The sequence below is a fragment of the Lissotriton vulgaris genome, chromosome 5, assembly GCF_964263255.1.
Source record: "Lissotriton vulgaris chromosome 5, aLisVul1.2, whole genome shotgun sequence".
In the NCBI taxonomy this organism is placed as follows: Eukaryota; Metazoa; Chordata; class Amphibia; order Caudata; family Salamandridae; genus Lissotriton; species Lissotriton vulgaris.
Genome location: NC_141693.1, coordinates 1,939,123,678 through 1,939,148,016, shown reverse-complemented (window position 1 = coordinate 1,939,148,016; position 24,339 = coordinate 1,939,123,678). Strand labels below are relative to the sequence as shown.

Here is a 24,339-nt window from a genome sequence, read left to right as displayed (position 1 = left end):
AGGGTCACAATTCTGGAGTCTGAGGAGTGCTAGATTTCGAATATGAGTGGTTCTGTTGATTGAGGACACCAACCTACCTAGCAGCCACTTTATTTGGCAACTATACCCCTATTCATAATGTGCTGACTGACAGGGGGATGTGGGAGGCTGTGGCTTTGGGAAATGATAAGTGCGTATATTACATTCACGTATACACACCTAATATGCCTAACACAGAAAAAAATAATTCTATTTTGAGGCAACAAACAGCATACATTTTTTTTTTAACTTAAACTACGGGATTAAATCTGTGCATTCAGATAAAACAATCTACGCACAGACGTGCCTGGTGGGACTTTAGAATAGGCCTTAGTATACATGATTTTTCTAGGTCGAACCCCCGCAATCAGGGTTGAGGGGGCTGCTCTGTGGTGGCGAAGTTTGTCAGGCTAAGGGCGCGTTTCACTCAGAATGTTACACCGACCTGTCGAACACCGAGTAGACACACCGCTCTCCGTGAACAACGATTAACAGTACTCCCATAGCTGCCAAGGTTTCAGATTGCAATGTGTGACATTTTTATAATTTCAGTATAATTATGAGTGACATTTGAATGACTATGAGTGACACTTCCTTGGAAACAAAATCAAGCAATGAAGACGAGTGAAACATAAACATCAACATAAATATCAGAAATGACACCCATTTGAGCAATGAGAAACTCTAAGAAGATCTTTAAACAAATGCTACAAATCACCAGAGACGGAAAGACAATTCACTAACCTAGTGCCCTTGTAACCTGATTCTGCTGTTTAACCAGGTAAGTAACATCCACTGCTGAGCCCCCGGCTCCTTGGCAATCATGCACAGGAACATCGCTGAGGCTGCTCTATCCCACATGGGGCACCCGGGGCCGAGGAGTCACACAGGATGTGAGAGGCCCCAACACAGAACTCACAGCTGCCAGTCAGCCTTTACTGCGCAGCAGATAGGCCGAAGGCTGTATTACTTCAAAAGTGAGGACACCGTACTGAGCAGTAATATAAATAATTAAAATCAATTAGCAGTGAGCACACTGGCTGTAGTTTGCTTTTGATAAGTGTTAAATTCACCGGCATGAATTTAGATTTCCTGGCGACCATGCAATAGGCCATCATTCTTGACAGCAGAAACAAAGTCATCTCTGGGTTAACTCCGTTGTGTATTCTCAATCGTCTCTCCAGTTTGAAGCCAGGGGGTTCTAACTACCCCGAGTTGGATGCAATTTTCATATTTGGTTTTTTTATCACTCAATTTGAAAGAAAGCATGCCGACTTTTGTCGAGGATAGTTGAACGATACTGTTGTTCTGATATTTTTATATTGTGAAATGGTTCAGTGTATGTTGTGGTTTGAAAGTAAGGGTACACGTGCATTGATTGCAAAAGCCACGATTTTTGGTATTTATTTTATACTTAGGATTAACATTTTGATGAAGTTCTAGTGAGTCACGTACCTGCTACACAAGAGAAGTGAAAGGCTCGCCCCGGTTCGGATGCAGGCTGCAGCTGATGTGAAGTACAAGGCAAATAGTTCTCTGCTGCTGCGGATCAGACGCTTTACTCCGACCCACTGACTCTGAGTGGCCTTTCTCTCCGTGTCAGATGCCAGGGGCCTTGTTCTTTCATCACGGGTGGCGTTGCTGCCCGGTGGGCTGGGGGGATGGCGGTTCGGCTGGAGCTGCGGGCGGGTTGCTGCTGCCTCAACTTCTTTCTTATTGTTACCTCTTCATTACCGCTTCCGCTAGGGACACGAGCAGGCGGGGGCAGCATAGCGCAGCACCTGTACCGCCGCCCCGCATGCCTGCATCTGTTCCTGGGCCGCTTCTTCTGTGCAGATATGCCACACGCGGGCTGCGGGAGCCTGCCCACGCTGCAGTCAACTCATCAAAGACGTGCCACTTATCCCATTCATTTTAGAAAAGACGCAGTACCGGGACTACAGCGTTGCCCTTCCCTTCGAACTGCAATTTAGGCGCGAGGGCTGGCCAAACATTGTGCCCAGGGCCGTCATTGGTAGCGCTTTCGCGCGCTACACGATTGACGGCCCCGGAACTCTCACGGGACCCACAAACGCGGTACGTCGCGCACCGTACGTGCACTGGAGGCAGAATTTACAACTTAGACGTGCTGCTTGCACTTCACGCGTGGCCCGCACGGCACTGGCGGCCCGTTCCGGCGGCCGTTATAATTTATTTGGGGACAGGAAAGTTACTGTAATGACACTTGAGTGTCCCAAATAAATTATAAAGGCCGCAACCATGGGCCACCAGTGCCGCGCGGCCGCCGCCCCAAAATAGTGCCGCCTGGGCCAGACCGCCCCCCCTAGCTACGCTAGTGTGGTTATGACTCTCCCTGAGTACAGCATTTTAAAGCTCATTTCTGGTGATCACATAAGGTCTGGTGACAGCTGCACAGCCCCAGGCATTGTAGGCACAATTGGTACATTTCATGAAACTGGTTGTAAACTAATAAGTATGGGTGAAGGCTGAGTGTGGATGTCATTCACTTGCCTGAAGTGTGTGAAGGACACTGAGCATGAAGACCCATATGAAGCCAAAAAGACTGTATCTGGGAGGTGCTAAATGTGAAGGCCTCAATGATATGCTGGCCCCCACCCACCCAGCAAATGTATTATTTCCTGTAGAAATATGTTTGGTACAGATTGTAGAGAAAGCAGGACTGGACGTGTCAGCAGCAAGGCAGGCAAGTGTTGTATTCCTGTGCCAGCCTCTGAATCATCCAGTTCAATCAATCAATCAATCAATCAATCATCGCATTTATATAGCGCACTACTTACCCAGAGGGTCTCAAGGCGCTGGGGGAGGGGGATCAGCTACTGCTCGAACAACCAGGTCTTGAGTTGCTTTCTGAAGGCGAGGTGGTCCTGGGTCAGGCGGAGGTGGGCGGGGAGGGAGTTCCATGTCTTGGCGGCGAGGTAGGAGAAGGACCGCCCCCCTGTGGTGGCTCTACGGATGTGGGGGACGGCGGCGAGGGCGTGGCTGGTCGATCGAAGCTGGCGTTTGGGAGCGTAGAAGTTGAGGCGGCTGTTGAGGTATCCTGGGCCTTGGCTGTGTAGGGCTTTGTGTGCGTGGGTGAGGAGACGGAAGGTGATTCTCTTGTTGACCGGGAGCCAGTGCAGGTCTCTCAGGTGTCCGGAGATGTGGCTGCAACGGGGGATGTCCAGGATGAGTCGTGCTGAGGCGTTCTGGATCCGCTGGAGTCTCTTCTGGAGTTTGGCGGTGGTTCCGGCGTAGAGGGTGTTGCCGTAGTCCAGACGGCTGGTGACGAGGGCCTGGGTGACCGTCTTCCTGGTCTCGGTGGGGATCCACCGGAAGATCTTACGTAGCATGCGCAGGATGTTGAAGCACGACGAGGAGACGGCGTTGACTTGTCTGGTCATTGAGAGGGAGGAGTCCAGGATGAAGCCCAGGTTGCGTGCGTGGTCTGTTGGTTTGGGTGCGCTGCCTAGGGCGGGGGGCCACCAGGAGTCGTCCCAGGCGGCGGGTGAGGATCCCAGGATGAGGACTTCCGTCTTATCTGAGTTCAGTTTCAGGCGGCTGTTCTTCATCCATTCGGCTACCTCTTTCATCCCTTCGTGAAGGTTGGCTCTGGCGGTGGCAGGGTCGTTGGTAAGGGAGGATCAGCTGGGTGTCGTCAGCGTAGGAGATGATGTTGAGGTTGTGCTGGCGTGCGATGTCTGTGAGGGGGCTCATGTAGATGTTGAAGAGGGTTGGACTGAGCGAGGAGCCTTGAGTGACGCCGCAGATGACTTCGGTGGCTTCAGATCTGAACGGAGGGAGGCGGACTCTCTGTGTCCTTCCGGCGAGGAAGGAGATGATCCACTCAGTGCCTTCTCCTGGACTCCGACGTTGCTGAGGCGTTGTACTAGGGTACGGTGGCAGACAGTGTCGAAGGCCGTGGAGAGGTCGAGGAGGATGAGGGCCGCTGTTTCTTTGTTGTCGAGCAGCGCTCGGATGTCATCGGTGACTGCGATCAGGGCGGTCTCGGTGCTGTGGTTGGCCCGGAAGCCAGACTGCGAGGGGTCGAGGGATCCGTTCGTCTCGAGGAAGGCGGCCAGCTGCTTGTTGACGGTCTTCTCGATGACTTTTGCAGGAAACGGGAGCAGCGAGATGGGGCGGTAGTTTTTGAGGTCGGTGGGGTCAGCCGATGGCTTCTTGAGTAGAGCGCTGAGTTCGGCGTGCTACCAGCTCTCCGGGAAGGTAGCGGTGTCGAAGGAGGTGTTGATGATGTCCCGCAGGTGGGGTGCGATGACAGCGTCGGCCTTGTTGAAGACGTGGTGAGGGCAGGGGTCGGTCGGAGATCCGGAGTGGATGGAGTTCATCGTGCGGACGGTGTCTTCGGTGCTGATCGGAGTCCAGGCGCGGAGGGTGGTGGTGGGGGGCGGTTGTTCGGTCGTGGTGTTCGTCGGTTGAGTGCTGAAGCTGTTGTGTATGTCCGCGATCTTGTTGTGGAAGTAGGAGGCGAGGTAGTAGCAGAGGTCTTGCGAAGGGGTGATGTCGTTGTTTCCGGCGTTGGGGTTGGAGAGCTCTTTGACGATGTTGAAGAGTTCTTTGCTGTTGTGTGCGTTGTTGTCCAGTCGTTCCTTGAATGCAGTTTTCTTGGTGGCGAGGATGAGTTGGTGGTGTTTTCGGGTGGCGAGCTTGAGGGCAGTCATGTTGTCCGGTGTTGGGTCTCTGGGTCATGTTGTGTAGCTATGTGCCATTTCACAGGCTGGCCCTGTCCTAGTGTGGTGTTTCCTGATCAGGAAGTCTCTTTGTCCCTGTGCAGTTACATAACTACACATCAAAGGTTCTTTCTTTAGCAGAGGAAGGCACTGAACCATTGCACCAATTGTTCTTCCTCAAGCCAGACTCTCACTTGCTGGGCACCTCCCTTGATCCCTGCTGCTTTCCCTGCTCTGTCTGTACCAGCTGGATTACAGGATCTATGATGTGTTTCATGTTAATTTCTGTTTGGTAGATTTCTGGCAAATGGCACATGGTGGCAAAGGCCCACTCACAACCCAGTAAAATGGAAGAGAAAGAGGAAGATGACCCATGGATAGAATATTTCTACGATGGACACAATCTGACGATTCATGAAGGTCTCGGCAAGTAAGTTACAACCAAAAAGTATTCAATGTATTTACCTGACTGACCTAACATGCCAGAAGCTGATCGCTTCCACCTGTGGGACTCAAGCCACTATTGCACAGGGGCAGACGCTGTCTAGTGGATAGGTTGAAGTGGACTGTCTATGTTATGATGTTGCTTAAGGCTTAGAGAATGTCACTTAATGGGGATGTTATTGGGTCTTGAAACAGCATATGTGAGATCTAGCCCTAGTTTCTCTCTAGCACACTTCTTTGATTTTTGGTAAATGAGCATATTAGTGCCTCTTCTTCTAAAAACTAGGATGTGATTAGAAAAGAGTAACCCAGCTCATGATCTCTGTATAAAACAAGCATTTGCAACCCAATTGATCTTGCATTTGCGAGAGTTAGAGCTATTGGCACTGTAAATGACAATGTCTTTTACCTATGTGTTTTGGTTTGGAGTGTAGTGGATGTATATGGTCTGGTGTGGAAATATGTGGGTTGTATTGTAATAGTTCGTTGTGGAATTGTGTGGTGTGGAGTGTATTGGTGTAGTGGAATTATGTGGCATGGTGACTCGATAGGGGTGAGAGCTGCACAGAATGGATAGAAAGGAAGATAGGGAGGGATAGGTAGTTTGTGCTGGAAGTGGTGATTGAACTCAAGAAGGAGGAGCAGAAAGAGTGTGTTAGAAGAGAGAAAGAAGGGGAGAGCAGGCCACAGATGCATAAAGAGGGAGGATCTCCGTACGAAGCAGAGACACTAAGAAGAGGAGGAGTGAAGTTTGAAGGACAGAAACCTTGAAAAGGCACTGGAAAGAAATGTGATAATTATGTGAGCAGGCATTATAGAGAGGAGATAGGGAGTAAAAGGGATGAGAGGGGGCTGTGGGATTGCGATATTAGAGGGCCTAGTAGCAGTGTGAGGGAGAAATGAGAGGGGCAGTGGATGTGTGTGGGAGGGATGTATGACATTACAACACATGCTTTTACCACGCATGCTGTTACAACGCCAGTTTTACAACGCAAACCTTTACAACGCATAGCGCTTTGGGGTGCTGGATAGTGAATAGTTTAATTTACTATTCCAACTCCAGTCCCCGTGGACACTAGGGAAGGTGTTGGATAGTAAATTAAATCTATTCCCTATCCTAGAGCGCCCCCAGCGCAATGCGTTGTAATGGTTTTCGTTGTAAAACCTGCGTTGTAATAGCACTGCGTTGTAAAAGTTTTGTTGTAAGTGATGTTTGCCGTGTGGGAGAGTTGACAAGGTTGTTGGAAGTGGGAGGGAGAGATGTGTTTGATTGGAATTGTTTGTTGTGGAATTGTGTGGCGTAGAATTATGTGGCACGGTGTGAGGTTGTGTAGTGGAAATATGTAGTATGTCAGTGAAATTCCTAGAATGACTTCTTATGCTTGAAATGGATCCACAAATTTGTCTGAGAGGATTTTCCTCCTTCTCGTGTCTTCACCAGGCAGTCCTTGGCTTTCAAAAATGGAACCTAGGAGCATATTAGCAAGGGGTTTATCGCCGCTTTAGCTGCCCTTTTTGCCGCTAAAAGTAATGATTTTTTTTATCGCCCTATCAGCAAGCGGTCGCTAACAGGCTTCAGCAACAGCTTTCTGACAATAGCGGATGTTTTCCAAGCGCCTTGCATGCCAGCGATGATTATCGGTAGGCGTTCCCAACTAGAAGCGACTGAAAACAGTCGCTAACAAAACTTCCCTCTGTTAGCAACACAGGTGGATTTTCAGGCTAAGTCCACCATGGCGTTAATGCGTGAATATCACTGGATTTCCAGCGATATTCAGGCATTTCGCCACTATCGCTGGATATTTTATCACAGTAGAGATAAACGTTGCTAATAGCATGTTATCTCTTCCTAAAATATCCAGCGATAGGCGGCGATAAAAACAAGCATGTTCTTGTTTATATCCCCCCTAGTATCCTCTATGTAATGTATAATGCAGACAAACTCATTCACAGTGTACATTCACAGCACATTCTTGGTCCACCACAGTTACTGCTCTGCATTGTACCCTTACATGTACACATGTATTCAGTACACACACTCCGCAAGCACACTGTTCAGCACTGAAGCTTTTCTATCTTTAACCAGGGTGCGTTATTTACAAACACACTCACTGGCAGCACACACACTCACCATGTACTCGCTGCATAACACTTCACCTTTTATGGATTGTACACCACGCAAGCACACTTACACCCATCACATACTTTATTCACACATGCACTGCACAGCACTACATCTCTCGTAACGTATTCTTCTCAGGCATACATACACTTAGTACATGTACCATCCACACATGCACTGCACAGCATTGCTCCACCCTTGTGCCGTACCCTTACCGGGTACACATACAACAAACACAGAGTCACTACCCCTGCGCTGCACAGCACCCGCAACTACCTGAAGTAGGCCATGGGTGAGTTAAGCATACAGCAGCTGAATCTTTAAAAGGTGAATGAGCCTGTCGGCCTCACTCCAGTGACAGAGGGGAAAGGCCCTGCCCACTACTACTGATCACTACACAGTTTGGATAGATTGATGATGGAAGTGTGAAGGGATCTTTCCTAAGGAGGGTGGGGTTTGCTCACTTTACGTGCGCTGTGTATTTAAATGTGAGGTTAAAGTTGTAGATATTCTACTGGTGGCAGTAATAGTGGTGATAATGCTGGCAGTGGTGGGTAACGGTGTTGATAATGTGGTAATAAGTTTGCATACAAAGGGGTTCTCTTGAGTGCAAGTGTTACTGTTAAACAACCTAATGGTACTTAATTTACCATCTCAGAAAGATAGATGAAAATGGAATTTGGCCTCTTTGGAATTTTAAATTGTGACTTACAAATGCCACAAAATGTTTACTACAAGCGGTTATGTTACTGAGCCACTTTGCCAACTTGAGAAAGATTACATCTTGCTTATTTGAGGAGGGGGCAGGCTGGAACTTGCACACACAGTGTACTTAAATACATGTCATTCACCTTTGTCTTCTGGGATGCAACAATGCTGTTAAATGGTAAAATTACCTTCTTACTGGCTGTTGTTCATCACTCTCTTAATTTGTCGTGAGGTTCTGTGTTCCTTTGTGTCAAACCCTATTTGCTATTATAAGACATTGATTATATGTAGTACACTAGACACAGGATAGAAAAGCAGCCAGGGAATTTAAAGATGCATCGCTAGGACTAGTAACTTAAATCAATTCGGAAAAAAAGGAGTGTTGCCCACCTCAATGGTCAGCTGACCGTTGACCATCCAGTACGAAGTAGTTTTACACAAGATTATTTTGTATCTGGTATCCTCCTAAGCACATCTTCACTCACACCATACTGGGAAAAAACACAACAGTGACCCAGTGCCTTCAGCCGACAGAAGCACTGGGGGTGGAAGAAGTCCGGGGATGCGTGTCTGCCACCACACCTTCTACTGAACATGCTGCGCTCTGCCTCCAAATGCTTATCTTCCAATTGTGAACGACATTAGGCAGTAGAAAAAAAAGTGCTGCACCCATTTCATGAGTGAAAGTATGTTTGAAGGCAAGCTGCGCCATGCACGACAAAAGAAAGGCGCAGCCGCCATATTTGAAGATAAACCTTGGCATGCTACGCTGCAATAATTTGAAAAAATAGTTCTCCAAAACAACAGATAAAGAATTGAAGCAGAATTAAACTGAACTTAGGCAGGGCTCCTCTACCGAACACGAAATTGACATTCTGCTGTGTGAATCACTTAGGATACAGCAACCAAGAGCGACACTGCAGTGAACCAATAGTAAGCAGCAGGCGGGAGCAAAGTCCTTTATCGACTACACCAGGTCTATGGTTATGGATGGGTATAAAAAGCTTTAGTCTATTTAATAAAAGTCTGTGACCCGGATAATGTGAATATGGCTAAGGGCGCTTTGAAGGTTATGCTGCCTATGGCATTTTCACCATATGTGATAAAGTAGGCCATGCCCGCACAGGCTGCAAGCACTTGGCGCAGGGCACTATCTTTGTTTAGAGGCTCCATCCAATGACACCTAGGCAAACCCTTAGAAGTTATACACCAAAGCACCCACAAACACATAAGATACATTTTAAAGATTAAAAAAATATCTAAATCCTTGTTTAGTGCATAGAACACGAATTGCAGCCACTATGAAGGCAAATACAATGACAGTAGTAACAATTAGTAAAAGAGGCATAAAAGGAAATACTCCAGCATGATTGATTTCTATTATCAATGTTTAGCGATCTTACCATCATTTTTCCACTTCTAAGCAGTATTCTTCTTCTAGAACAGGAGAAAATAAAACGTGTTTCAAGTTTCAGTGATGGTGTACACCTACACACCTGTTTGAACAAGAGCGCTCATGTTCAATGCAACAATAAGTTCTGCTACTCTCGCTTTACTAAGCCAGCTTCCCTGATGCTTATTAGCCAATGGTAGCCTTCCACTAGAACTGGAGATAGGATTCTCCATGGCCTGTCCCAGTGTCATCTGGCAGATTCCCTCCACCCTTCACTCTTTGTGATCATTTTTCATAACCTTATTTCATTCTTCTTAATACTCTTAGCATAAACAAATAACAGAAAGTGGCATGATGTGCCTTCACTTATATCTATTATGCAAAACTATGCTATTTTGAATAACTATAATAAATGAAGCACGCAATTATCTGCATTTTAGAAACTTTTTGAAATCAATAACAAAATACTGTAAAAGCAGTCAGCATTTAGATTAAATACTGGAAATATATTGATGTAAGTTACATTATTACATGGCAGAACATAATAATATAAATTCAATGTGCGTTATATTAATCACATTTATTCACTTTTGATTGCCTCAGTAGCACATGCAACTCAAGCAAGGGAATACGCCAAATAAAATATACATTATATTCATAATATGTGGATGAGGCACCACATTTGGGTCCATATCAACATTTCTTGAGCATCTTACATTACTCCTTGGGCACAGGATTCCCTTTTATATTTTTGTGATCTCAGTGGTGGTTTTCACTGGAACTGCAGTTTTGAAACTCCATATTGTCCCTGTTGGGTCCTCTGGTGACTGCCAGTGGAACTGCAGCCTTTGGTCATCATACCGTCTTTGTGCTAGCTTCTGCTGTTACTGGAAACACTCATCATTTACCTTGTGTCCATGTGCATCAGTTAGCAGAAACCCTTCTTTATTTTGGTTCCTTGTGCATCACAAACAAGAATCGCACATTTGTAAAATGGAGAGCATCCCTGTGGAGAACACTGATGGCTGCGTATAGAAAATGTGAAATCCTTTACATGATATACAAGTTGTGGTCTTTGTAAGGACTTCTGCTCGTCTGTAGGCTGCCACTGGAACACCAGTCTTTCTTCCCCATCACCAGCTCTGTGGCGTCAGACATGATATCAGCAGTGATGTCATCGCTTTTCATTCTGAGGGACTGTTATTTCTACAGTCTCCGCTTCTTGTAACTGCTTCCATCCTCTGGCTGCCCTGTCCGAAGCTTCACTGCCAATCCATAGCAGTGGTCTTCTTCAAGCCATCAGAACATGCAATATACTTCCCCGTTCATCACAATCTTGGGTCACTGGCCTCCGTGCTGAGCCTAGCCTAACTCAAGGGGCCTGAACCGGCATCTTTCCTATACAGACCCAAGGGATTCTTTCTTATCTTAGTTAGTTCAAAGAAAGATGATGTTGGCAGCGCTTGACTACAGTACTTGTTTCAATGTCAATATTCCACCATTCCTCATCAAAAGATACCAAAGAGTACTACCTGCTTTCCATGTTATCCAAGATTTACATCACGCCAGCCTACACTTGCTCCCAGAAACCAATTTTTTTAATACAGGACCCAATGCATCCTTCACGCCACACTTCACTGCCAAGGCTCATTATGCATCACATCCCAGTTCCATTACAATAATCCCAACTAATGCCTTCGCTCCACTTTGGATCTTCTCCTCTCCATCACATGACATCACATGTCAAGAAATAATGAATGTTACTTTATGATATAAGCTTTCCAACTTTGGAAACACCCTCTCTTCATCAATGCGGGACACTCCTCCCTATTGTTGTCTTGTCTTGGCTCTTGAAACATGTCTGTCTTCTCTTTCTCTTGTGCTCAATGGTAAGATGGCTTAAGTCCAACGAGTATGCCTAGATGTGGGTCCCATGCTCACAGTGCCATATTACCCAAGCTGCACCCGACTGACGAGGTCAAATTCAGCGGAAATCTATTTGAGGTTGCTTGTGTTCCCTTTTAGAGGGGGCCTCACCTGGCAGTTGTGGGTGGACTGTACCTAGTAGAAGCCGGGTTAGTATTGATTAGCATAAGGCAGTTTGTAGAGTGGAATGATGGGCGATAAACCTGGACTGGAATGAGGTCTCAACCAAAAGTCCCAAAATACCCTCCATCACCATGTTGTTTATTCCATTGTCAAATGGCCATCTAAATGGTGAATGTTGCACTTACAAATGCCACAGATAACAAAAATAAATGAGCAATCCATTTGTGGATTTTATGGTTGGTTGAGCTAACCTTAACTACCAAACTTCACTGCTTTTTAGGTTGTATACATTAATTATAATATCCTATCAACAGTACATAAAGCATAAAACAAGTCGAAAATCACTTTCGGTGCCAAAAACATGAGAGTGGTACAAGCCCAGCATTTAAAAAAAAATATTGAAAGCATGTGAAATGAATGTTTCTAGTTCCAACAATAGGACTTTCAAGCTCCCGCAATTTGTGATTGCCGCCTGGTGTTTAGAACACTCTACGATGTGTGACATGATGTTTGGTGTTGCCCCTCAAGTTTTCTGTTCCTCTTGATTTCATGCAGGCAGAGCTGGCCCGTGAAAGATGTAGAGGTTAGAGGACCCAAGATTGTCATTCACAAAGGTGAGCACATGATATTCTTATTACTATGTAAAAAAGCACTTAAGGTTTCACAGACATTGCATTGAGTTCTAGGATTCTTCAATACTCAAGAGCCTACACTCACTGACACCACCATGAGATCCCAATGAGACCTTGCGGATCTGCAGTTTCATGGATCACACACTCACTCATTCACACCAACATGAGGTCCCAATGAGACCTTGCGGAGCTGCGGCTTCATGGATCACACACTCACTCACACCAAGATATGATCCCAAAGAGTGCTCACATAACTACTGTTTCATGGATCATACGTACACTGACATAAAGATGTGATCCCAGTGAATTCTCGCAGAACTGCAGCTGTCTATTTCACAAGGACACAGGCATGATGATGAGATCCTTCAGTGATCACACGCGCACTCACAACGAGATTAGAATCCAAATGAGATCTCCCAGAACCGCAGCTTGATGGATCCTACACATCGACATTATGCCGGGCTCTTCCTGTGCTACTGAACCAAGGGCCTCTCTCACAGTGACACGCTGAGGTCTCCCACCCTTGCCAACATTTCTGTAGCCAATAGATTTGAAGTTTTTTCAGGTTTCAATAACATTATTTACATACTGACAACATCACAGGAAATCAGTATCATTGTGGAAGAGGTGTCTGACTCCGGACCACAGGGTTCACGGTTCGATCCCCAGCACTGGCGTCAGGTTAGCCCAGCACCATGTGTGTCTGGGCAATAGCTTGAAATCTTCCTAAGGGCCCCCAGCGCCGGGACACCACTTCGGAGGTAGCTGTTCGCTTTACAAATACTGGTATTTATATATATGATGTTTGATCCTGCAATGGGATTCCAGAAAATGACGGAAAAAAACACGATACCCAGATCAAACGGTATCAAATAGTTTGCAAATACAGTTGTGAAGACAACCAATTGGGCTCATCTTCCTGATGTATACAAGGGTGTACGTGTGAACTACACACAAGTTGATTTGAACTAAATACAGGCTGCAACTCCCAGTATCAACTGATTTGGCGAGTAAGCAGCCATATGATGAAATCAATGTGTCTGCCATATGAAATCATCTGATAGTCCCACCCTTCAGGAACTCTCCCAGGCGCACAACCACCTCATCCCCACCAGAGCTGAACAGGAAGTTATTATACTGATTTTGTATTCACATGGTGCTTTAAAATGCACAGTTAACTGCTAACAGTCTTTCCCAATGACCTCCGAGACCTCCAGTCAAGTGCTTACTATTCCTCTTTTCCTTCTACACACAGAAGCATGGGTTTTCTCTCTAATTGACTTCAATCTGAGCTCTTGGTGTCCTACACCTTATGGGTTACACTCACTGACATCACAATGACCATTTTTGGTAATCAGACTAGGGATTCTTTTTGCTCTATTCCTTACCTCAAAGTTCTCATCTCATAAAATATTCTTTGTGTTCTAGAAAACAGTGTTTATATGACGTTCCACCCCACCTGCCAGGGCTGCCTGCTCGTGAAGGCCTTCGATCACAACAAGGAAGTGGCCCTCCACATCTTGAGTAAGTGCAGTGGCGCATGGTTCCATTGTTTCTTTGGCTTGTTTCACACATCATAAGCCTCTTTAAATACATATATACATACTTAATTGGATAGAAGGTGAGTCATGCACACTTGAGAACCCTTAGGGATTGATTGTCCAACCTAAGGCTTCACAGGTATTTACCCAAGGTCCACATGCACATGTCTTCTTGTTGGTCATACTGGCTGCACACGCTCCAGGTTCCGGCCGATTTTTTCTCTGTATTAATAAGCACTTATGTGAAAATTACCTGATGCTGGACTATGTAAAAAATAATCAAAAAGTGAAGGATGGGAGGGAGGAGCCAAGCTCGACAACGAGATGGCCGCACGTTAGCTCGGCTCCGCCGCCCTACGTGCCTGAAATCTAATATCCTGTCGATTATCCTGCCCAAAACGGAAAGCAACTTCTATGCAGAGCTTTGCAGCAACTTACCGTCCATCCCGGTGGGTCCGGTGTTCGGTGGATCCACAGCGGTGCCCTCCCGGACAGTGCGGCCTTCCCGGGGTTGAGACCGGGGCCTCGCCCTTCGCGAGTTGCCGGCGAGACGGTGTCGGCGGCGGCCTCGGGTGGAGGTCTGGGGTCGGCCGGAAGATGCCGATGTGCGAAGAGCCCGGAGGCAAATGAACGCGCCTGGGACACTCGTCCGGTGCTCCAGAGGTGGTGTGCGGCAAGTTGTGGGTTGGGAACGCCGTGTTTGGTGGCTCCCCCCTTTGTTGCCGTCCGGCCGTACCGGGCTCCTTCACTTGGTGGCGAAGAAGGACCTTGATGGAACGATGTCACCGGCGGGTCCCCCTCCCTTGTGATCACTATTTCAGCGCTGTGCTGCTTGTGCGCTTGAGGGGGATCCTGCCGGGGTTCTGCTGTTGTGCTCACCCTTGGAGGCTGATCCGGGGAGACGGCGTACTTGTCGCAAAATGGCGGCAGATGCCATGTTTTGTGCAGGGTCCCGGGATGCCGATTTCTTGCCCTTGCACTCCTCCTGGGCCTGTACTGATGAGCTCGAACCCACGGTGAGCGACGTCCTGCAAGCTTTGAGGTCCTGGTGGTCGACCTTGGTCCGGGATTTCTGCGTGCAGAGGGAAGCAATGGCCGCCGTTCCTCCCGGGCCAGCTTTTGAGGATGCGGATGGGTCCGGTGCTGTTGTTGATTGTTCCCCGCTTCCTGGCCGGGAAGGCGATGGTTCTACTCATGAACGGTTGGAACTGCTGGAGTTCATTGACATTGGTCTATACGGCTGCTGTGAACTGTATCTGCATTGCCCACGTGAGAGGGGATCCTATTGGCTGCCTCCGTTTATGTTCCAGCAATTTTTCCATGGCCTCTTTTCACAGCCATGTCCTATGCCCACTGGATCTACGTACATAGCGACGATGGCCAAGAAGGAACTAGGATGAACCCGGGTTTTTTCGGAGGACTACTGATTGGTATATGGAGTTATGGACTGCCTTACATTGTGATACTTTGTTGACTCTTTCGTATTTGCGTGTGGCTAAATACTCGCTAGTTTCGTTTTGGGCATTACTTATTGCGTAAGCGGGCGGGGGGCGGGGGTCGTACCATATGCTACTGGTTCCTCCCCCCAGGCCCTTTCTTTCTCTCTTTCCTTTTCCATTTCCCTATACTCTCTTTTTCTATATTTCGGGTTCATCATTAGGGCGACAGGCACGCTGCTGGGGGGGGTAGGCCGTAGCCTTCTGCAGGGGTGCAGGGTGGGATGGGTGGAGTAGGGTCTATTAGGTAGTTCTTTGTTTCTATGGCTCTTTCGTATCCTTTCCTTGGGTCTCCACGACTGTTTGTAACCCCTAGGGGTGAGTTACTGTGAGAGGGGGAATAGATATTTTACGACATATGATACTCGTGGCACTGTTTCCCCCTGATTTATTGCTCTGCCCCCAAGTACGTTCGCTATTTGTATTATTGCTCGCCGCTATCTTTGAGGGGCGGGTACAATGACGTGGAGTCCCCCCTACTTCCTTTTTTCTTTGGTTTTCTCGTTTTCTTATTTCTGGGGTTGGGATGTATAGTGATTGTAGCCTATCTGTTTCCCTGCTGGTTTTTACTACTGCGGAATTGCTGTTCAGTTCGTCTCTGGGTACATGTGGTTGGGCGTGGACACTACCATTGAGGAATTATAAGCGGACCTATGTTTTGCATGCTATGGATCTGTCTGATTTCTGCTCTTCTGTTGTACTGCAATGACACAGTTGGATTATTCCCCGCCATGTACTCCAGGTTGCTATCTATACGTCCGATCCTTTATTCTTTAAATATATAAAATTAACCTCCTCTAATCCTGTATCGAGTGGTTCTAGTTAGCTGATAGTATTGACTTGCTGCGCTTGATAATATCGTCTAACCACTCTGTGACCTTTAATTGATGATGGTGCTTTCCAGTTTTGCTCCGTGGCCGGCCCCCGGGTTGTAGGCCCGTATTTGTATGCATCCATTTTCTCAAATAAAGGTTTTCAAAAATTTAAAAAAAAAAAAAGTGAAGGATGGAAATGGTTGAACCAGCCAGCTGGAGAAGGTGAACAACCACAGGCAAATCTGGAGACCACCTCAAGCAGTTTCACCACAACTGCTAGACCCACCCTGTTTCAAAACACCACAACCACTGACATGTTTCAGCTATTTGGGCCTCATCAGTGAAGTGCAGCTTCAGTCTCTGGGCCCACATTTGACCATAGTGTTCCACTAACTTTCTGATGACTACGTGCCATTCTTATAATACACCTCCAATCATGCCCTCACACCACACTCAGTCACCACCTCATAGCTCCAGGCACAGTGCACATGGCAGCAAGCAAACAGCACTGCAAAAGAAAACATACAAACGAGAGGTCAATGTGGGAAAAGATGAGCATGTGAACAAAAGAAAGGCAAACGGGAGCCCATGCAGAAATGTAAATGTAAATGTATTGGCATTTATATAGCGCACTACTTACCCGTAGGGTCCCAAGGCGCTTCGACCGCTGCGAAACCCTTCCTGGCTTCCCTGAGAGATGGTCCCTTAATGGGTATCTCCAGGGTGAGACCAGGCATCCCCGGCGGTCTGGTGGGGCCGTTAGTGAAGATGAGGCAAGCTAATGCCCAGAGTTGCCGAGTGTGAACGCTGATCAGAGTGGGCACCGAGGCGAGAGAATTATCGAGTCCGCTGACCCTGGTCCAGAAACCTGCCGCGCCGGGAATCGAACCCTGGTCCCGGGCCGTCCTCTGCTCTCGGGTCTGCCGCCTCTAACCAGTGAGCCACACTACTTCACTGGAAAGCAGACTTGTTCTAAACTGTTGATGGAACCCACAAAACAACAACAATCTCTGAAACGTAATAAATGAGCCGCCATCTTGGCACTCTGCCGCTCTGCTTAGAGTAAGACATGCTCAATCTGACAATAAGCAACTCTTGCCTGCTTCCGTGTTCCCTGCCCAGGAGAATTACTTTATACAGGGATAGTATACTGCAGATGTTAAAGACAAATTTGAAAAAGTTCAAAGAGAATCTTCCATATTGTGTGCAACACGAGGACTGCACACACAGTGACTTTAAGTCAAAGATTACAGCAGCAGTAGTAGTTAAGGAGCACCTCAAGGTAGAAAGACAAAGCACATCATGTCTGCAAGCGTGACAGGTGCAGACAGGCACAGCCCGTCCGCAGTAACAGATGCAAACATGCAGCAGCTACAGACTGGAGCAGCAACAGCAGCACTACAGAAGCTACAGCCACACACAGGAACAGCCACAGATGAGAATAGAATCATTGCAGGATCTGCATCCACCATCAGGAACAACGCTTCTGCAGGAGCTGTATACAGCAAGCTTTGTGAGGGCAGTTTGGCATAATTTACAACAACAGTCAGGGGCTGCAGCTTTGCTGTAGGATTGCACCCCAGGCAGAAACAGGAGGGAAAGCAGCCTCACATACAAACCCTCTGCAGGAGTGACATTAAGAGAACCAAAGCAGCTTTGCAGGAACTATACATCAAAGCAGCACCATTTTACAATTGGAATGTGTGCAGCCCCTGCTACTTCCTGCTCCTAAAACAGAGACACAGCAGGGGCTGGATAGAAAGGGACAGGGACAGAGACAGAGGCGGATATAAGAGAGAAGCCGAGATTATAAAGAAGAGTGTGGCTATCACTGGTGCAGCAGGTGCAGTGGTACCGGGACACAGAGCCGTGAGTTGGCCATTGAACCCTAATAAATATTACATTTTACCACCCCAACAGCAGTCAATAGGGTACATTTTCTTGCTTGCGCCAGGGCACTTGACATTCTTGCTAAATTACTGTTCCTCATAGGGAATACCATTTCTGCCCTCGTTGACCATTTTCAATCAAGTAGGAAAATAATTCTTCAATATTCAACCATTCAGTTTCCAAACCTTGGTGCAGATTCACCAACGGGCTAAAAGTTACAATGCTGCGTCCAGACTCCAGTGACCGGAACTCGCTAAAGACTACTTTCTAAATGAAAAGTCACTATATGGAAATACACCAAACATGGTTGGTATTGAACATTCGAAAGCAGTAAAACTGAGCTTGACCTGGATCGCACGTGCCACTCGTATTCTTAAAATATATACAGAAGAATGTCAAAAGGCTTTGCCACAATTCTAGTTCAGTATGGATCACATTGGGCACCTCTTATTCTTAAACTCGTGCTAGAAAATTAGAGATTTGAGGTTGATGGTTTCAAAGAAGATCTGCTCAGGTGACTATTGAAAGTCTAGAAGAGTTTATTATAAAAACAACAAAAAATAGTCTGCAGATCACAAATTCGTTCGGACAGGAGACTTAGGAGTAGTTCACAGCAGTTTGATGTTCTTAGTGCTCCTATTGCAAAGGGGATGGCTGCAGCAATAGAGTTTCTCTGCTGGACCTTCCCTTCTCATTGGAAGCCTACATTACAAGGCGATCACTAGGATCTTTTTGGCACCCCCTTGGATTTCTGATCAGTGATCCCCTGAATGGAATATCTCCAGCTTCCACAAAGCAGCACCACTGTACAATAAAGCAGTTTTCAAGAATGTATTGTGTTCTTCTATTTCACACTGATGTTTAATTCTCCTATTTACTTTTCTTTACAGCAAGGTCTGGTAAACTGGCAGACTCTGAGATAAAAACATTCAAAGACAAGGCCCATTGTTTGCATCTCTCCAATGTCATTGTTTATAAGAGTGCCACACTACACGAGGAGGAGGGTAAGAAAGTTGTTATTACCTTATTGTGTTCCCTTTTATTGATATGACCACAGAGGGATGTAGTGTTGCAGATGATAAATGATCAACAAAGTTAAATGTGTGTTCTGTGATATCCTTGAGGGTCCACCATCTTTCCACCCCCAGGCTTGCAGAGCAACTGAACATATGGACAAGTTAAGGGAGCAGTGCAGACTCACCAGCCAGTACTGCCCTTTGACGGCCCCGACGCTTCCTCTAACTTCTCACTTCAGTCAAAACTGCCACTCCTGAATGATACAGGACTTACATTTTCTAGTCATAATCTCAGCACAGTTCAGTTTCAGAAATGATGAGCAGGCATTTTTAGTTGTAGTCAGTGCACATTGTTAGATGATTTTTCACAATAGAGCTGCCTTTCGAGAAAAGATGAAGTTACAAATAATTGTCCCCTCATCATTTCTAGTAGCAACTGTTCACTTTCAAATCTATCTGGTCCAAAGAAGAATCTGTTAATGAAATAGTCTTTTAGATACTTTGATAATGTGACGATCAGGATACAAAGCACTCCTGATGTGCTGGCTGCAAAGATAACATTTCAAATAAAGATTCGCATTTCTGTTTTTCGATTTGTACATTGACCTTAGAAATTTTAACATTCTGCTTTTAATGATCAAAACATGCTCAATCCAAAATGGTTTGGCTCTACAAATAAGCCTGTTAAAACAGGTAAAAATTATCACCAGTCGAATGCATCATACCTTCCACAGTGTGAGAATTTGTCTTAAGTAACTTAGCTTGGAGTACATGTCCCTCACACCTAGAGAAATAACCCAACATTAACTATAGAACGAAGGGGTTAAACAAGTATGTCTCAATTGTGCAAAACTATTGTTATTATTATTATTTAAATACAACTACAGATACAGTATTATGGTGTTATGTTGATGCATACCCAAATCTGGTACATATAGTATATCTGGTATATCCTTGTAGAGTAGAATTCTGTGTATTTCTTGAAGTTGGACTTTCACACTCTCCATTAAAGCTTAAACTTCTGTACATTGGGAAAGGGAAATGATTCACAATATATAATATTTCAGGATAAATACTCATCCGAATAGAACTAACCTTCTCCCAAATGAGGCGTTCTGAGTGTTTCATAATTTAATACCATCATTGAGAGATTGCTGGTAAACTTTTTAATATCCTGGGTAATTTTAATGCCCAATTGACTTAAATGCATGCCTTGTCTATTTAGCCTATATATTACAGAATGCTTTTTTAACTGAGGTGATACTGGGAAAAGATATGTACTTCCACAGTAAATGACTTGAACTGTCTCAAAAAGTGATAAACAAATTCAACATAGCATAAATGTTTTCTCATCTTTTTTCCGGACAGGAGATAGAGTAACCTAAACCACATAGCAGAAGGTTTTAAACTCCACCTTGCCTTGGATAATGCCCTTAAAATAGAAATCCATCTTATCCTTCTACCTTATTTTCTTTCTTTTCACAAAAAAGACTTCAAACCTCGAATTAAAATACAAGGCAATATATATCCTAATTAAATAACATCCATACGTAAATTTATATCTTTATTTTGCAAATAATCCTAAGGAAATAATCTAACACCAGTACTTTGAGCAGCATTAGAGCTGTGCCTCATTTCATTTAAGCTAGTAGTGTCACTTCTCTTATTTGGTCATTCCAGTGTGTCACACCAATGTACAGATTTGGTAATATTGTATTAGCGTAGGCATAATTCTCACCTGTCTCAGCGAAAAATAAATAATGAGATTGTAAGATTTATATTTAAAAAAGAGAAATGAGCAAAATGTGTACATTTCTTATGTCAGTCAGTCAGTCAAAGAGGCTTTATTTCGATATACGAAATATCTTAAAAAGCATACAGCACAAAAACATTGTTAAAAACACATTGTTAAAAAAGAACCATCTTATGGTTTTTGTGAGGTTTAATAATGCAAATAATTAGAGCAACAGTTCTTCCACTGATGTTATATGGTTGTTTGTTACACCCCCCCCTTGTAATCTGACAATGAAATGATGATGTCACTCCAATGACCCCACATGCCCTCATATAACCTTTACCTTTCTAAAATAATCCTGATCAAATTTTAGTGTGGTCGACTAGACTTGGCTGAGTTCCTTTCGTTTGATTATTGGCAACATGAAAATATCAGGTAGAAAAAAAGAATTTTCATAATAGTTGCTCTGCAATCTATTTTATGTTAGCCAATTTACTAACTATCCCATATTATTGTCACAGCTTTTGCCTTTTCCATATTTCGTTCCTCAGTTCTACATAGCTTAGTCCCCGTAACAAGCACTAGCTGACAACCCCTCGTACTCAGTCTTTCTTCTAAGGACCCATCAGCTATCACCTAAGTCATGTCCACATGTCAAATTTCTTTCTGTAACAACAAATGATTGTATTCTAATGGCTTGAAGAGTAATTCCTAATTTTTGGTGCTCTGAAACTACTTCTCTGGTGTGAAGCACTACAGTATGTACTATAGGTTAAGGGATGGAAGATGTTCACATGTTTATCCTCTCTGATCTCTTCTCTAGGAGAAACTCACCACAAAGGACATTCTGATGAACACCATCACCACTAATGGGTCATCAACCTCACAGTGTATGGAAGCCAAGCTACCCTTTCCATAGTATATCGATAACTAGTGATTTTGATAATTACTTCCTCGTTGAAAAAGAGAAGAGTTGATTCCTTGTCCCACCACACTGATCTGGGACCTATACCTGAGCTTCGTGAATTCCATGGAAAGCAAACAAGATTGAAAGCACTTTTCAACCAGATGAAATCTCACACGTAGGTAGGCGGGGCATGCACCTGGCTGCCCTGGTCCGATGGAACTTTATGAAGGATCCTCAGAAGCTCTTCAATGAACTAACTTTGCTTTCCATAATGCCCAACTCTCGTACTTGGGACACCTGAGTCTTCGGGTTTCTCAGACAGTATGCCTGCAGAGATGTGTATGAATAAAGATCTAAAATCCTGACATGTTTTTTCGTCATTTCTAGACTTTGCTACAGCTGAGAGTAATATGTTAGAGGGATATTAGGTGGAAATCCGAATTGCTCCATGCTGGTTGGGATATCTGGATGGGTTGGTGTGTATTTGTTAATGGACTTGTGGGTTGAAGGCACACAAGAAAGATATAAAGATGTGTTGGATCTATGTTGGGGACTATTTAGTCATGTGGTGTCTGGCATATGCACTGTTGCAGCTGCCGTCTTCAGCCAGGATAGCTTGACTCCAGTGGTGTGGAGAGCATGGGACTCACGTCTGAGCATACCCATCCCACTCGGGGTGACAAATGCAAAAACAACAATTGATGGACAGAATGCAGAACAATGTCATACATTCCCGGCTGAAGACGGCTGATAGCCAGAAACCGGTCCTAGGATGCTTGATTCCGGTCCAGGAAAGACATGGCTTGGCAGTTCGGGCTGGACTGTTCCCATGAGGCACAGAGTCAAGGCTGATTTGCATATGGCATGTCTGAACTGGGGTGGTGTGGAGTGCAAAAAAACGATGGATTTAGGCCCAGATCTCTGTACTGGGGTGAATGTATGACATTGGTCTGCATTCTGTCCATCAACTTTTGTTTTTGCATTTGTCACCCCGAGTGGGATGGGTATGCTCAAGTCCATAGAGGGGCCACCAATAGCATTCTTTTACTCTCTCCTTAGCCTTCGATATACCCATATGACTTGCATAAGCATTTTTTGTTACTAAAATACTCCTTAAATCTACAGGAAGTACACGTTTGTTCCCTCTTAAAAGTATTCAATCCACCACAGAAAGCTTGTTGGGAACTTCTTAAAACCCCAATATATTTTGTTCACACTTGCCTTTGATCAACCGACCTTCTAACACCATTTTTCCCACGCTTTGTAAACACACATCACTTTCTGGCTTCCTCTTTCATTCCTATTTGTGTATGACACCTTCAGTTCCAACACCGGCATTTACATTATTGTCATAGTCTTCCCCAGCAAAGCAAAGCAAAGCTTCCTTCTTGTAATGACTCGTCCTCCTCTAAATCAACATATAATCTCGAGGTACAGTCCGCCTGTAGTTTACGTGCACCAGGTACATACATTAATTCAAACTCAAACTTTTGAAGCGCAATGACCCACCTGCAAATAAGACTTGTGATCTGATCTACACCTTATCCAGTATTAGGGTATCTTTCATAGATTCACATGCCTGAATCATTCCCCGTCGCCGAGGCAGGAGTCCCACACCGTGGGACTCCCGCCTCGGCGACGGGGAATGATTCAGGCATGTGAATCTATGAAAGATACCAATACTGGATAACTGAAGTTACAGGTAAGTAACTTGTTTTCTTCCTTTGCAAAGACCTCCTTGAGTGGTTTATGATCTGCTTTTATTTCAAATTTTCCAGAGCCTCTTTCACAATAATCCCAGAGCCTCTTTCTCAATGACTGAGTAGTTGATCTCTGCACCTTTCATGCCACGTGAGATGAAAGCAATACTTTTATATACACCATATGACTGCTGTAACAATACAGCCCCCAAACCCTTAGAGCTGGCGTCCGTCATGACTATAGTATCCTCCTTAAATCAAAACACCCAAGATCAGAGACTTTCTCCAAGGCAGACTTCACATCTCTAAATTCCATTTCAAACACCTCAGACCACAAGAACTCTTTAACTTTCATTAGCAGCGACCTGAGAGCCACCGTCCTTTTCTGCAAATTTAGGGACAAATTTATTATAGAACTTAGCCATGCCTAAAAGTTTGACCAATTCTTCTTTGCTCTTAGGAGAAGCAAGATTCTTTATTGTGTCAACTAAAGTTTTTTGTAGCACGAATACCAGAACCAGTGATTAGAGGCCCTAAATATTCTATCCCAGGAACACAGAATTTTCATTTTCCTAGTTTAAGTGTCAACACTTCATGCAATTGTTTGTTGTGCTCTTGTACATTTGATCATCCTGATATATTTTCACTCCCACCACTTCCTTTAATATTTTCTCCATAGCCTCCTTAAAAAAAGAGGCCACTGATATAAGACAAAACAACAGTCTTAAAAACTTGAAGGTACCAATGGGAGTGGTAAAGGTGGTCAAATCTTGTGATTTATCAGTTAATTTTATTTGGTGATGTGCTGAACTGAGATCTAAAGAAGAAAAGTACTTGGCACCATTCAACAAGCTGAGCACCTCACTGATGTTGGGAAATGGATAATGATCCACTAACACAGCCTTAATAAACTCCCTCAAATCAACACATAAGCGAGCTTCACCATTGGCTTTGCGAGCTATAACCACAGGTGGAAACCCATTCTGTAGTTTCCACTTTTTCAATTATGCCATTCGCAACCAGTTTATCCAATTCCCGTTTCATACTATTCCTAATTGCCAATGGGACATTTCTAACTTAGGCTGCCTTTGGGCAAGCATTGTTTTTAATCTGGTCTTGTGAACATCATTTTTTTAACATTCTAGCATATTCTTACAAACATCTGAGAACTCATCCACCAGATCATCA

The 24,339-nt window shown here is 45.0% G+C and overlaps 1 protein-coding gene across 1 annotated transcript in view; it reads left to right on the top strand.

Annotated features, from left to right (window-relative positions):
- LOC147717810 (uncharacterized) overlaps nt 1-21,816 on the top strand; it is a 321,013-nt gene extending 299,197 nt beyond the window's left edge. Inside the window, exons 12-16 of the mRNA XM_086924598.1 lie at nt 5,000-5,133; nt 11,975-12,033; nt 13,480-13,575; nt 18,684-18,797; nt 21,368-21,816. Coding sequence (XP_086780724.1) covers nt 5,000-5,133; nt 11,975-12,033; nt 13,480-13,575; nt 18,684-18,797; nt 21,368-21,414 — 450 coding nt within the window. The 3' untranslated portion in view covers nt 21,415-21,816. The remainder of the gene's footprint in view (nt 1-4,999; nt 5,134-11,974; nt 12,034-13,479; nt 13,576-18,683; nt 18,798-21,367) is intronic.
- Nucleotides 21,817-24,339: the final 2,523 nt, after the last annotated feature.